The sequence below is a fragment of the Cyprinodon tularosa genome, unplaced genomic scaffold (assembly GCF_016077235.1).
Source record: "Cyprinodon tularosa strain WSP-4 unplaced genomic scaffold, ASM1607723v1 ctg101, whole genome shotgun sequence".
Taxonomy (NCBI): domain Eukaryota; kingdom Metazoa; phylum Chordata; class Actinopteri; order Cyprinodontiformes; family Cyprinodontidae; genus Cyprinodon; species Cyprinodon tularosa.
Window position 1 is genome coordinate 1,135,592 of NW_024037794.1, and position 16,808 is coordinate 1,152,399.

General features: G+C 37.1%; 1 protein-coding gene across 4 annotated transcripts in view; it reads left to right on the top strand.

The window, feature by feature from the left end:
- Positions 1-16,808, top strand: part of LOC119778422 (disks large homolog 4) — a 114,829-nt gene that overhangs the window by 57,470 nt on the left and 40,551 nt on the right. For 3 of the 4 annotated variants that reach the window (XM_038277657.1, XM_038277655.1, XM_038277643.1), the window contains exons 2-3: positions 433-594; positions 10,457-10,513. In XM_038277657.1, coding sequence (XP_038133585.1) covers positions 433-594; positions 10,457-10,513 — 219 coding nt within the window. The remainder of the gene's footprint in view (positions 1-432; positions 595-10,456; positions 10,514-16,808) is intronic. The other variant, XM_038277651.1, reaches the window with a different exon arrangement.

Here is a 16,808-nt window from a genome sequence, read left to right on the forward strand (position 1 = left end):
GTGAGGTTACCATGAAGAAGCTGCATGAACTGCTGCCTTATAAAGCATTCATGAATCAATGCTCTAGTAGCTCCATGTGGCTGTGGGGGACGATAACTATGCAAAGTAAAATGCCAGAACGATTTCAAGGCCTTTGTTCCCATTATGTCTCCACTTTTCACTTGTAGGCGTCACACATGTTATGCGATGTACAAGCTGTGCTTATGGTCTGCCAACATTTGGCTAAAGGAGGCAATCTGACGGAGGTCCTACTTTGTGCATCGGTTGAAGGACGTGTGTAATTTACTTAGCCACTACAGAACTGTATTCATCATAAATAATCTCGAAGTCTGTTGATAACATTTTCTTGCAAAATTGTTGCCCAGAGTACCTGAGGATTTTTTCTAGTTGAATAACCTTGTCTGTGCCCCTGTCTGTGTGTGTTTATTGCAGAAATACAGGTACCAGGATGAGGAGACGCCCCCCTTGGAGCACAGTCCAGCACATCTGGCTCCAGGGAAAAGTGCAGAGATGCTTCATATGAGCGACAAGAACCTTGCTGCCATGGAGGCCATACATGGCTACACGCCGCACACACACATCTCTCCTGTCAAGGTACTACCTGCCCATGGATCAACACATTGCATTATTTCTGATGTGCGGTGGACTCCAATCTGAAAATGCAGTACATTTCACAGGAGAGATTCATTATTCCTTAGCGTTTGGGTTTCAGATGTTTATTAACAAAGCTAAATGTTCAATGGAACATCAATGAGGTCATCCAGCTGATATTTCAGTAAGCTGTAATACACTTGGTAGCAAATTTTGGGATTCATTACTCATTTCTTTAAAGGTCCCATATTATGAAAAAATTGCATTATAAACATTTTCTAAGTCTGTATGTCCTCAAGCTTGTGTATGAGATTCACACATGAAGAAAACCCTTTCACCTCTATCATTGCCTTTCTGTGCTCAAAATGCTCTGTTTGAAAAGTATGCCCTTTATGATGTCATATGGGGAAATATGCTGTTCAGAGTGGTCTGTGGCAGCCAATCGGTAGAGCTAAGGCCTTCATCTAATGTATTATTCTGTGCTTCTAGCCTCTTTCTTTATGAACACTAATTTTTTTGTCATGGTTGTGGGTTGTGGGGGTGTGGCCTTCGGGAGGACAGGAGTGGTGAAAGCCAAAACAGTACTTTCAAAAGAGGGCTAATTGAGGAGATTTTGTTTGGGTAAAAGCCATCTGCCTTATCTTAATGGAATTTTACTGCAAAAACAAACAAAAGAAAACATGCTCTGGGGGCCTCATTGTTGATATCTTTTGAATTCAAATGGAACATAATATGGAACCTTTAAATCCAAAAAATGTTAATACTATGAAAATAGATAAAGGAGCAGTTTGGGTTAGAAGTCTAAATGGCATAAATATCACACCAATTTATAGTTTTTAATAAAACAGGAATCATAAATCTAAGGGTCAAATTATAATTCAAATTTAAACTAAAATCTACCACTAATATCTTGGAAAACTCTCAGCTACTTATAGTTTTAATGAATGTTTAGGCCCAGTGATCTATTTCAAGAACAAATTCTGTTCAAGTTTTGACAATCTGACCCCTGCTGTCTTTGGCTGGAATAAACTAAATGGTTTGGAACAGTCCAGAAAACACCAAGGCTCACTCTGAATCAAGTAAACCAGTTAAGGCTCTTAAAGCAAGGTTTTGGCTTATCCCTCTGAAATTATCTTCAAGTTATGTTTAAAAAAATTTTGTAGAATAAAAGTAGAGTTTAAATTGTGTGTATGTTCATGTGGATGTAGGGTTAGCAGAATAAGCAGTTAGCCATGGTTTCTTAAACATCGTATCTAAGTCTGTTATACAAAAGTTACACAACCAGAAACAATTACTCATTGCATCACCCTTTTTGCGGAATAGAGATGACAGTGGTGATAGCAAAGAAGGCTAATGGTAGCATCCTTCCACAAATGACATAAATTAAGAATTAGGATCAGAATTGATCTCTATCCAGTTTAAACAAAGAGCCCACACAAGAAAAGCAAGCTACTCTCACACTCTGGATTTTCTGGTAGGTTTTCATTGAAGCTCAAAACCAACACACCATTTTTTATTATGAAAAGGTCTGATTTAAGACTCATTTAAAGTTGGGACTAGACCAGGCAAGTCAATCTGAGGGAGCTTTACCATTTCTGAAACGAACAGGGGGGAAATGTCCAGTCAGAAATATGCAAGAATATCGTTGATGGCTACAAAAACCATGTGGTTGAGCATTATACTGATCTCACTTACCTCACAGACACAAAGCTTTATTGATATAAATCTGCACTTAACACAAACAGTTAGGTGATATAAAGTCCTACATCATCGACTTAAGTGCGCTGATGGGAAATTACTATAACCAAATCTGATAATTAAATATAATCTTCTGCACACTCATGCATCAGCTTTGAGCCTTTGCACATCAACATCAGGGAATCTGATATCTACACTTAAAAGCTTGGAACTGAAAGTGCAGCATGATACAAGATATTTTAAGGACAGGCACCAGATGGACAATATGATCCAGTAAACCAGGCAGGGCTAAAGAGAAATGAGCACAATTGATTCCAATTAGCATGTTGTAACCAAAGCTGTCATCAGTGATTGTGTTTTTAACCAATGCTGACACATTATGTTGCACATGGACTTAATGATGCATTGAGATGTGTGTTGTGAATTGAGACAGACGTCATAAGAGCTGCAATAAAGCTGAAGGATAAAGCTGACATCAGTAACATCACAAATAGCTTGCTTGAAGGGCATTAACAAATGCCTTCAGTATCTACAAATGTAAAAGTGTAAGCTGAGGTGGCCACTTAATGACGATCAGTCTCATACTGTATGCCCACACAGGTTATTCAACAAACACTACAGCTATGAAAAACAAGGAGATCCTGGTTGTACTTTCTTTGATGATAAAGGGTCTCTTACATTTTTCCCACATGGGAAAGAAAGTGTTCTTTCTAAATGAGAAAAATTAAACGCTGCCTTTTAACAAACAGCAAAGAAAGGCTGTTTTTGGGCTTTATTGCTGCTTTTGAGATTATGCACAGATCTTCTCAGTGTTTGGGATGACAGCCATGGAGATTTCTCCTTATGGATGCGGAGAAGGTGACTGATGTAAGAACGTCGCAAAACGGACATCTGGAATAGAATTACATAGAAATTGAGAAATGGTAAGATAGATAGATAGATAGATAGATAGATAGATAGATAGATAGATAGATAGATAGATAGATAGATAGATAGATAGATAGATAGATAGATAGATAGATAGATAGATAGATAGATAGATAGATAGATCCTTGTTCGATCGATCGATCGAGAACTAGAAGATCGATCGATCTTCTTGTTCTCATGAACTCTCCATTTTTAATATATGGTCCAAAAGTTAATGCAGTTCAGAAAAACAGAAGCCAGGATGGGTTCCTTTATCAAAAGCTGATGATACCATATTAATTAAAGTGATGAAGGAGAGGTTTGGTTACTCTACTAAAATCTGATATTATGAGTTAATCAGCTCAGTATAATGATTAGTGCCTTCCAGTGTCTTCAGATCATGATTTGTTCAATCAGCTTCCAGAGGCTTGCAGTTTGTTTTTTGTTTATTTTTTTTTATAACTGATATCTCTTTGATTAAAAGTTCAGCTTTAATGAATTCAATTAAAATAAAATATTCAATTTGATTGTGATTATAAAACACGCTTCCCACTTGTCTTTAAGTATGTCTGTATTACATGAATATGATTAGTCAATTTTTCTTGGTGTCATTTTACTTTAAAATAAAATCAGTCAATAAGGTTTAAATGCATTGCATTAATAATTTGCGTTTAATTAAGTTTAATTCAAAACTTTAACCGAAAATCTGATGGGTCTAAAATTTTTACTTTCAGCTCAAGGTATCAACTTTTTTTTCTTTTTCTTTATTGATTGATTAAAGTGTTTGTGTTTTATCTATTTCTACAGTTTCGTGAAGGGATTAATACATCTTTTACATGAACACTCCTGAATTACTTGTAGAAATAATGAATGCTCTGTTAAAAAGCTGTTCCACATGTGTTCAACAAGGATGTGTCTTTGAACTACTGCTGTTTTTGTATCACATACATTTTCTCCTGACTGTCAGCTCTTATTGTAACATTTCGGTTTAAAATTATATTTAAATTAATAATGCATATTAGGAATATCTCATTTGCAAAAGATGTTTATATTTCCTTTTAAAGCAAAGTTTTTGTTATTTTATTTTATACCATAAATTTCAGTTTACCCTCTCAATTTACCTCATTTAAATTGACGTCAGCAGAGGCATGTAAATGCATGTGATTTTTAGCCTTAATATTTGGTTAAAGTTTAATGATAATACTTGGAGACTATTAGAATATGTAGCAAAGGGTTCCATTGTTTAAAATGTTTTTTTCTACAACTTTGCATAAGGTCTCTGTAATACAGTAGTCAAACGAATAGAGAGAATAAATAATCTTCTTGAATTTTAAATATAGACTGAAATGGGTATTATAATAACCTAAGCCAAACTGCACTAATTTGACTACGCAAATGTTCAGCTGTTTGACCAAAACTAGCAGCTGTGTATATGACATTTTTTAATAGTCCTACTTCTTCTGACTTTTTAGTATATCATATAGTCCGTATAATGACAGGTTTCCACATAATAAAATGGCTATTTATATAACAAGCAAGCTTTTAATCTACTGTAGATTACACTGTCAGGTGTACCACAGATTTACTGTTTAAGAGATGCTGCCTACTTTTTAAGTAATCTGTACTTTTTACACCAAACTGTGTCTGCAGGCTGCAAAGATGTTAGTCAAGGACCTTCGCTTGGCATAAAGACTAAAAGCTTTTAAAATATGCAGAGGATGCACAACATCTTAAATTATGTTAATTCCACATCATTACACAACCAGTGACCCTACAACACAGAGATCATTTGGCTGGATGGATGTTCTGCATCAGTCCACTAGCAGTGTCTCTACATACCTTTAAATATCTGCAGATCAAGAAGGCATTGGTTTCAGGCTTTTTTTAAAACCATTTTCCTTTAAGTAGAGAAAAGACAAGGTTTTCTAGTGTCCAACACTATTTCCTTATTATGTAATGCTGACAATAAAAATAAATTAGCTAAACTGATGGCTGCATATTTGTGTAAGCAAAAGAGTTAAAAGTATTTGCAAAATGTCATGTAAGAATCTCTGGTTGCTTTGCCGTTTCAGGAACTAGATAACTCTCGATAATTGGTAGAACTATGAATGGTGCTCTTTTATGAAAATTCGAAAAGAAGGATGTCCAACCACTTTAGAGGCTTTAAACTTAGGTTGGACAGCAGGACAGTCATTCAAAGCCTGAGCATGACCATTTCTTAATGGTGGAGCAGTTTGCAGTTCTTATCCTTCAGTAATCTGGAATAAGGTCCCAGAACACATTAAGAACCATGAAAATATCAGTTGCTTTAAATCGAGAGGTAAACATTATGTAAATAGTATATATGTAGCAGCATAACATATATTTTACGTCCAAATGACCTTTTTTAGATTAATAATTGTAGCTTTTTATATATATATGTATCTTACTTTAAATATTTTCTTTTATTCTGTCTAATTATTTGTGTAGCCTCTGAACCACAGAAAAGTACTTTTCCTTTTCATGTTTTCCACATGTACAGCAATTTGAAGTGCCTTGCAAAAACATTTGCCTAAATCTAGTCCTGATTCTGTTGCTTAAGCAGATCATTCATGCAAAAGCCTCCATTTAGGTTGACATTAAACAACTTTACAAAAGAATGGGCCATACTTAATTAGCAACATTTCTTGCAGTTATTTAGTTTTAGTTGGCTTTATTGATGTAAGACGAAGCAGGTTTCGACATATTCTCTCCTTTTAAAGACAAAATGCGTAATTTAAACCGTTCTTTTCTTTTTACTCTGGCTATCGTTGTAATATTTTCAATATTTCAATCTTACCTGAAGCATTTATATGGCAAACAAAATGAATGACAGGAAAAATATGAAAGGTAGCAAACACGTTACTCTATATATGTGTGTTTGTATGTTTAACCACATTTTTATGTTAAGTTCTTCAGTTCTGGAAGTAATGAAATTAAAATATATCGAACCTTAAAATAATAACAGGGAGTATGCCGTATTAAAGGAAGACATTTGATGCTGTTCCCATTGTGGAAACCTGACTGGTCCTGTTTCTATTTGTAGGTTACTGTTGTTTTTATTCATTAGGTTTTCCAACTCTCTTCTGGGAGAAGTGAATTCTGTGCAACTGAAAGGGTGTTTTGAACTTATTAAGATAAAAATAGTTCTGCATCTTCTGGGAGACAGACACACAAAAACATACAATGGAAATACATAATAACCAGGTTAAAGTTATTTAACCAAAGAAAAGCAATCTCTTTGGACGGCATTCAAATACATGTTTATTGGGGATTTTTTTCTGTGTGTTTATGTTCAGATGTAGTTTACTTCTGAAATCAGCCACATACCTCAGTGCTGATGCTGTTCTTAGGGTGAATAACCTTAAAACAGAAACTGTCTTCCTTAGTCTCTCTCTCATAACTGTAACGATCTCTGCTTTTACTTCTTCAGAATCTATTGCTGTTCATTTCTGTAATGTGAAACACAATCATGCCTTAGAATGGCTGCACTCCTTCAGTCTGACGCACTGCAAAATCAACATTTGGTACCTGTATCGTTTTTGATCAGATCTTCTATTTAGTTTTAAAATGACTTCAGGGTAAATTTTGTGTTGTAACAATGTGTCAGTAGTTGATAACATATGTGAAACAGGTGTGGTTCTAAAGCAAACCTTAGAACCATTTAAAAACCTAAACAGAATGCAAAATCATCAGTTTCACAACTGCAGACTCTCCTGCTATGAACTCTATTCTGCAACCTCTTTCTGAAAATGGAAAATGGAGGGCAACGAGAGAGGGATCTTTGACTATCCTCTCTCTGCAATCTGTAAATCCTTCACACTCTTGGCTACCGTGTTATTTCTCCTCTCTTTAGCTCCACCCACATATTTCAGTCCTGTGGACCATGAAGGTAGAACGATATTTTTGCAGGTGAACCATGTTTGATTGATTTGCTTATATTTTTAAGAATGTATGTTATAGATCATTTAAGATATTCTGGATTTTAAAGAGTTAACAATGCTGCCACCCTTAGTATGGAACTCGGGACCTTTAAGTGAAAATAGGTCAACAAATGTATCGACAAACTAAAATGTCGATACATTTAGAAAAACACTTTCTACATAAAAAAAAACAACAAAAAAAACTAAACAAAAAAACAGGAAGTAATTCATTACAAATTAAGCATTCCCAGAAGAAAAATAATAATGAACAAAGGTTTAACTTGTATTTAAACCTATTTTTGTCAGCAATTGTGCTACTTATTATTTTGGAATGTATTCACCACTAAATCGTACTCGTACTCGTACATTTTTGGTGGGACCCCTTTGCTCAGGTCGGGTTTTATTCTTAAGTTTGTTTTCATGTTATTGAAGCGTTTTGTTTAATGATTATGATGATGACACCTGGTTTTCCTGACAGATGTGGTTACCCCTATATAAGGATTTCCTCCACTCTTTATCTCTGCATTATTTTAACAGAATGCCTGCCTAGTTTTAAATTGTTTTGTTTGAGCGCGGCCTATTTTCCGCTATAGTTTCTCTGACTGTGACTGGTTGGATGTGCTCTCTTCATCCTCTGAAATGGGAGCTGGTTTGGAGCTCGTCTGCCTGGCTGTGTGTTTCCTGGACGGAGCCACTTGTGGAGCTTGTTGACAAGTTCCTTTGTATCTCTGCTTCTTTCTGTATGCCTGCTTCTGTCTCCTTGAACTCCAGTCGGGCTCGGCAGATGGCCGCTCATGCCTGGTTCTGCTGGAGGATTCTTCCTGTTAAAAGGGAGTTTTTCCTCTCCTCTGTCGCTTGTTAGGTTAATTATTATTGATGATGTGTGAGTTTATTACACCTTAATATTAGCTGCCGGTTGCATGTCCGAACTTATGTTTTCCCCAATAGTTTATCTAATTAAGACAGTTTCTCTGTCCAAATATACAGTTATAATCTTTATTCTGTACGTGGCAAATATGTGGGAATGGAATGAGAGCAATGTCCCTCAGCTAAGAACAAAGTGTAATATTTTGCTAAGGCTGGAGCCATGGATGTCTAATCATCTGCTAACTTGTATGATGTGATGATGTGGCAGACTGGAGATGTATAAAATGCCTCTTTAACTGTTTATCGGGGCCATTTCCCGAGAAGTGAGCCCGGGGGTATGCAGCTGCTTCCATTAACTCTAAGCAACTTCTCTGATCTGAGTAAGATGATAATTTCTATCAAAATCTGTTGTCATGTCTCACAGTTATTATTACCTATAAGTTGTGAAGTGTTATTTAAAGAGTTTGTCTCAAGTGATATATTTTCAGGAAAAAGACTCGGACAGAGAAAGCTTCAAGGGGCAGACAAAGAGCCTATCTTTAACACGCTATGAGCATGTTTGGTGTGAGGGATTGCTGAAGAGTCACTGAGTTGCAATTATCCTGTTTTCCTTAGATGGAAAACTTTTAATCAATCTGACTATATGATCTGGTTAAATTGTCTCTGTAAAGTGCATTGAGATGACATGTGTTGTGAATTGGCGCTATATAAATAAATTGAATTGAATTAATATGTTTTTTTTTTTTTTTGCTTTTTGCCCCTCTTTTTCATCCTGCCCACCTTCTTCCTGCACTCCTTCCCTTGCTCGTCAACCGGTGCTGGCAGCAGAAATGTACTTAAGCTTGGATATATCAAAGTCTAATGTCTAAATTCTTGCAGCTCAAAGGAAATTTAGAGTGTAGGAATAAATAAAAAGCAATATAAAGCATTAGAAATTATGTCTCTTGATTTGTAACAGAGTAAGAATATATATAAAATGAACACATTTTAATAGACTGCTTGAATAGTCAGCAAAAATAAAATAAATTAGGATTATGATTGGTAATGTGAGGGAAAAAGTCAGCCCAGTTAAATATCCAAATTTAATAACTGAGATCTCTCCAGTGGGAGAAAATCAGCTGCACCACAGCTATTGTTTGTAAGGATTCATTAAAAAGAGGAAGGAAGTGGTGTCCCAGTGGTTAGGGCATAGAGCTTGGAATCCTGAGGTTCTGAATCCGAGCCCCACTCCCACAGTCTGCCACTCTGGGTCTCTGAGTAAGACCCTTAACCCCGCACTGCTGCCCGGGCGCCCCACCATGGCAGCCCACTGCTCCCCAAGGGGATGGGTTAAATGCAGAGGTAAATTTCTCCAATGTGAGATCAATAAAGTTCAATTATGATATGTTCGGAGTGGCTGTGTAAACCAGCATAAACAGCTGCGCTGTTTTTGATTGGTTCTGTATGTTGGATTCAGGTTTTAACAACCTCAAATATGAGTTAACTCTGATTCCATGCTGTGTTTTATAATTCTGACTCCATATTATTTATTTATATAAAGAGTCAATGCATTGAGAAAGGAAATGAAATACTAAAAGGATAAGGGAGTTTAAAAAATTCATTGCAAAGCAATTTGTTTGAGCTGCTTTAAATATAGTGCAAATAATGGGCAGAGAGGGATATCTGCAGAAAAAATTATGATTAGATATGGCTTGTTTTTCATAGAGAGTATTACCGTTAACTATCTTTGCACAGTTACTGTATATTTAAATCTTGCCACACTTTCTATAGGTTTTCGGATTTTCACCTTTTGCCAAATTGCAATCACCTTTCCTTCACAAGTGAAATGGAAACAGGTGTGTGTAGTATCGAATTGAAAGTAAAAACCTAAACGTGTGCATGCAATTATACAAAGGCCTTTTGTAAATCACTCTGAAAACACCATCCGCAATATGAAACATGTGGGTAGCAGAGATATTCTGTGGAAGGTATTTCTACAGCATAAACAGGGAAGCTAACTACAAAACAATGCTGGATGTAAACCTGTTAAATGCTGGAAAGTTCGAGATGTTAAGCCGGATGATCAGCCACACCCAGACCAGGACAGAACTTAATCCATCATAATGCCTAAAAATTGATGTTTACAGGTTCTTTCTGTTCAATCTGACTTAGGCCGAGCTTCTTCAAAAAGAAGGAGAAAAACAATCAGCTCCACAAAGCTGTTAGAGAAATTGACCTGTTTAGGTCCCTGTCAGGGATTTATAAAGTATAATTGAATTTGAATTGAATTTAGGGTGTATAAATTCCCTCTGCTCCTTTTTAGACATGTGTCTGGATTTCTGATTAATCCTCTGTATTATAGGCGTTTTCTGTTACTGAAGAGGTAAAGCTAACCTAGATCAGTACCCACTGTTGTTCCCTCTGCCCATCCGCATGTCCTGCACAATTACCCTGTCCCTTCTACTGTTTTACAGCCTGTGTTGATGTCCACGGGACACACTCCAATGTACACCTCTGCAGTTTCCACACTGGTAAGACCGCTGTGATCCCGTCAACATCACTAGTATCATCATCAATAGTCATCCAAAATTTATTTATTTTTTTCATTCCTATTTTCAACCCTCACTCCTTGTGTTTGTGTTAAATTTTTGTGGCAGGCTGTTGGCTGCTCGCTCGCGTGTGTTTAATGCTCACTGTCATAAATTTCCCAAATCATTTCAGCATCTTCGTTCTTTATCATCTTCATTTGAATCCTCTGTGTCATGCAGATTAGTCCTGCTGGATGTCACTGTCTACTTTTGGACATGAAATGTGCTGCTCCATTCACATTGCAGCGTTTTGGTGCATGAAGACATATGAACTGTGGTCTGTGGCTCAGGGAAAGACACACATTAAATGACGCCTCAAGCTTTGAGGTTTGAAATAACAGTCTGAGGAACAAAACGATTTGTTTGATACAAAACCTTGAGTTCCATGCTGTGGATGCAAAATAGGGGTGGAAAAACATACAATCTTTATCAGGACTCACTGAAACCTGTAGGTGGCAGTGTTAGACTGTACCTAGCAAATTTCATAACCATGAGAAGATGGATCTATTATACAGGTAGAACAGTTTTTATGATCAGTTTGCACTTGACTCACAAACCATAACTTTCTGCTGCAGGAGTAAGCAGATGTTTGTGGAATAGTGTTTCTCTGAAATGCTGCCTATATACTGTAGGAATATGCATGTATTACCATGGGAACCCTCTCTTTTTTGCAACAAAGGGGTTGGAACATTTGGGGTTCAATCTATTTTTATGAGTGTGAATCATAACAAGAAAGGCAGAACAATTAAAAGGGACTTAAATATGTTTAATGCAAATTCATTTTAAACAAAAAATTGTTGCACTCTGAAAAAAATATTAGTATGGTTTTTATTAGATTACATCTTTCGTTTAATGCTGACTTCTGTGTAACCTTTGGCTCTATGTGGTCAAATCTTGTTGTTATCACATTCGTTTTTTTATTATACCTAGAAAACATAATTTTGTGTAGCTACCCTATAATATGAAAAATGTGCATATTAGCAGGTTTAATTTAATGTGATTAAAACTGAATCAATCATGCTGAGTGTACTTGTCACAGCAGAACTGAAAATGAGGCATGAGGTCACAAATGCACCATTGTTATCTTCTGTGTGAAGAGGATGTTCAATAACTAATCAAAACAATGGCAATAAGACATTTTGAATGTATTCTCCTCTTTAATCTTCTGTCTACTAAACTTAAAATCACAATATGCAAACATCAGAAAGGTCAGGAGGAAAATAAAATACATTTCATACAGGAGCCTGTATTTTTGGGTTCAGAGGTATTAGATTATACATCAGAGGTCCATTTCCAGCGCAACAGACAAATAGCTCACAGATTAAGAAGACACCTTTAGAAATTCACAGCTAACAGGATGGAGTCCTGTGAGGATACCTACGGTATAATGTAAATCCTCACCCCTGAGTTTTAATTGATTGAAAAGTTTTGGAGGGAAGTGGTTGAGCTGTGTTGAAGTGACGTTACCTGTTTGTTTTGAATTACCACAACATTGTGGATTGCTGCCAATGTAAAGGGTTGGTTAGAAACCAATGTCCACCATTTATTTAAATAGAGCCAACATGTTTTAGCTTCTTCCAGTCCAGATCACAGGTCACACACTAATGGATGAGAAGGTCTGGCTTTCAGTCTCTATTCTAATTCATCCCAAAGATGTTTTATCACCTTTGGGATAATAAGCTTCAGCATCACTGACCCAACTCCCTCAGTTAACCTGGCCTACCACTTTGTGGCTGAGTTTCTGTCATTTCCAAACGCTTCCATTTTCTGAGGAAACAGTTGGCAGTTGACTGGAATATTTAGGAGTGAGGACATTTCATGCCTGGATATGTTGCACAGCTGTTATCCTATCACAGTTCTATGCTGGTGTTCACTGAGCTCCTGAGAGCGACCCATTCTTTCACAAATGTGAAACAAAACAAGAGTCTGCTTGTCTATGTGATTGATTTTATACACCTATGGCCATGGAAGTGATTGAAACACGTCATTCCAATCATTTGAATGGGTGTCAAAATACTTTTGGCAGCATTGTGTATGTAAATATATACACTATATTGCCAAAAGTATTTGCTCACCTGCCTTGACTCACATATGAGCTTAAGTGACATCCCGTTCCTAATCCATAGGGTTCAATATGACGTCGGTCCACCCTTTGCAGCTAGAACAGCTTCAACTCTTCTGGGAAGGCTGTCCACAAGGTTTAGGAGTGTGTTTATGGGAATTTTTGACCATTCTTCCAGAAGCGCATTTGTGAGGTCGCACACTGATGTTGGACGAGAAGGCCTGGCTCTCAGTCTCCGCTCTAATTCATCCCAAAGGTGTTCTATCGGGTTGAGGTCAGGACTCTGTGCAGGCCAGTCAAGTTCATCCACACCAGACTCTGTCATCCATGTCTTTATGGACCTTGCTTTGTGCACTGGTGCACAGTCATGTTGGAAGAGGAAGGGGCCAGCTCCAAACTGTTCCCACAAAGTTGGGAGCATGGAATTGTCCAAAATGTCTTGGTATGCTGAAGCATTCAGAGTTCCTTTCACTGGAACTAAGGGGCCAAGCCCAGCTCCTGAAAAACAACCCCACACCATAATCCCCCCTCCACCAAACTTTACACTTGGCACAATGCAGTCAGACAAGTACCGTTCTCCTGGCAACCGCCAAACCCAGACCCGTCCATCAGATTGCCAGATGGAGAAGCGCGATTCGTCACTCCAGAGAACGCGTCTCCACTGCTCTAGAGTCCAGTGGCGGCGTGCTTTACACCACCGCATCCGACGCTTTGCATTGCACTTGGTGATGTATGGCTTGGATGCAGCTGCTCGACCATGGAAACCCATTCCATGAAGCTCTCTGCGCACTGTTCTTGAGCTAATCTGAAGGCCACATGAAGTTTGGAGGTCTGTAGTGATTGACTCTGCAGAAAGTTGGCGACCTCTTCGCACTATGCGCTTCAGCATCCGCTGACCCCGCTCCGTCAGTTTACGTGGCCTACCACTTCGTGGCTGAGTTGCTGTCGTTCCCAAACACTTCCATTTTCTTATAATACAGCTGACAGTTGACTGTGGAATATTTAGGAGCGAGGAAATTTCACGACTGGATTTGTTGCACAGGTGGCATCCTATCACAGTTCCACGCTGGAATTCACTGAGCTCCTGAGAGCGACCCATTCTTTCACAAATGTTTGTAAAAACAGTCTGCATGCCTAGGTGCTTGAATTTATACACCTGTGGCCATGGAAGTGATTGGAACACCTGATTCCAATAATTTGGATGGGTGAGCAAATACTTTTGGCAATATAGTGTATATACATATAAATATATGTATATATATATATATATATATATATATATATATATATATATATATATATTTAGAAAATAAAATTATAATATTGACAATAATATTTCAGTAGCTAAAAGCGACCTTATTCTGTCATACTTTTTGCACACAAAATTATGGTACTAAAATGTTACATTATTACCTCTAAATTTAGGATTTTACTTAAGCAGAAGAGTTGATTAATTCATTAAACCCTCTTAGACATATCAGCTTTACAGTTCTTTGCTTAATAGTAAACTTTACAAATCAGAAATGGTTCTGCCTCCACTTATATTTTGCTCAAAACATGCAGGTAGGATTCTCTGTTAAAGTGCAAGCTTATTGAACATGCCATACAGCTAGTTTGTGTGATTATATTGCTAAGTTTTATATTTCATACCCTTCATAATTCTTTAGTTTATTCTGAACATGAAAATACCAATCTAATACTGTATGGTGATAAAATAGAGACAGGATGGTCTCCTTTCTTCAGCAAAACTTCCTCAATCTGAAAAAAAACCTACACATCCCCTCCATCACAGAAAACTTTCATCATGCAGAACTTTCATCATTTTCTTCACTGATCAGGTAAAACGTGCGAGATACATTGCAGTAATGCCATTGAGTCTGTCTGAGTGTGCCTTTGCTGGAGGCATAGTGCCCGTCTGGATATCATTGATGTGTTGGCGGTGTCGTCAGTCTGTCTCTTTATTGCTTTAATGGTGTTAGGTTTGCCAGTTGGAGTCCAGGACCCCATTGATTTATGGGTAAGAATGTCTATGGAAACACCGCATTGGTTTGGCAAGAGAAGGAGATGTCTTTGGGTTATGTGCATGGTTTAGCAAAGAGGTGCTTTAGCTTTATATGACATCAGTTATTTGAAAAATGAATGTGATGCAATTAGTTGCTCACACAGTGAGTCTTATCATTTCTTGTAAAAAAACAGAATTTTTTTTTTTTTTTGTAAGGCAGCAATAGCTGAATATAAGAAGCATTTTAAGAACCAGGCTGTGCTGTAGAGAGATTCTTGCAGTAAATACAAAAAACATCTGGTTAAAACAGATCTTTTATTTCAGATTTTTATGTTTTAAAGATAATTCTTCTTTTGCATTTTCCAAAAACAGTAATTGCTTCTTGATAATGGTATGATAATTCTGTTAGGGCCTTTGGATTATATCAAAACTGTAAGGTTTGCAGGTGTAGAGCTAGAGATAAATCTTTCTCTTGTTGCTGAGTAATTCAGCTTAATCTACAAAGTCAGTTTTGAACAAACTGCCTGGGTTTCAATATTGAAAAATCCTATCACACAGCTGATACATAGAAAATGAAAACAGCAAGAACAGAGCATTAACAATCAATAGCTAAATAGTGTCAAACTCACTAGGGGTAAATAAAGATGAGCAATAAACCTGAAGATTAGCTGGAAAAAAGTATAAATACATAATAAAGACATAGCCAAGACAAAGCATAGTGGTTTAACAGGACCTGATTAGTTTTAGGATGCTACCACCACTATCAGAAAACCAAAAATAGAAGTTTCATTTAATTTTCATATGTCAGAAATCTGGAGATGAAGACGAAAGACCATATCCAGGCAAATTACAGAAGCCGACAAGCAGCCAGGAAGAAGATAAAGCAAGAACTCTTTAATCTAATCATGGTGCATAAGCTGATCTGGATACGGATACTAAGCAACAGGACAAGGAGCTTTCAAAGACAGCAGTGTTCTGGCAATGTAGAAAGAAAGTAGAAGCTATAAATATCTAGACTCTGACATATTTATTGGCAACCCTGGAAAGATGTGTAAAACAAGAGACAGTGCAATCTCTTCAAATCATCCAGAGCCCTGAATCCTCTCTTAAGCTCCTCTTCAGCCCACCTCACAGTTTTTTTGTTTTGTTTAGAGTAGGTTAATTTTGTATCTGGTGAACCTTTTCCGAGCATATTTGGTTTTATGTGTTGGGACTTTTCTCTTCTAAAAGACACATCGATGACCTATGTTCATAGATTTTATATTTTTCGTTTACAAGATCTTGATATTTAAACGAATTCAATATTCCATATGCTCTAAAAAGGTTCTCAGGTCCTATGAAAAATAAACAGACCCACAGCACAGCACATTCGCCACCATACTTTCACATCTCTATTCAGAATTTTTTTATTCAAACCAAGAATTTTTTTATTCAAACCAAACCCGCCTAAAGTATATGTTGCCATGTCATATATTGGTTTCATACCCAACTAGAGCAAACTTTCATGTTTTAAGTTAAGAATTAAATCTCTTGAATTGTACCAATGTTAAGCTACCAAATTGTGGTCCAAAGTCAGGGGTGATTCTAGGATCAGAGGTTTAGGGGGATGAGCACCCAGAGAGCTGTCTGGCCAGGCATGATACATGACAATTTGAAAACAATGGCTGTGTCCGAACTTCGACCCTAACCTATCTTTATAGGGGTTACACCATTTTATATGAGTTTCCAAATGCCTAGTGGATGAATAAGTATTTGAATAAAAATATCCCACGATGCACATTAAAAAGTAGTGTGCATCCATGGTCACTGGACAAACAGATATATCCCAGAATGCTTTCAAGAGCTCTCTTTGCAAAGCATCAACATTCAAACACATCCTTAGTTGCATGGACCTCCATCTTTAACAAATTGGAAAAGGGGGAAGTGACGTATGCCTTAAAGCAATCAGCAGATTGGTAGTTGTTTTGTGTGGCAGAGTTAATGCAAACCCCTCAAAGTTGCTTAGTGCTGGTAAAAGCAGTACAGACCCCTTCGGGCCATGACAGAGGTGTCATTCAGTTGATTGTAAGTCGACGTATAATCACAAAAATGATGAGAATATTTTATTAACATTGAAAGGTTACTTAGTGGTGTTTTAACAACTGGAAAGTGATGCAGAAAGTCCCCCAATAAAT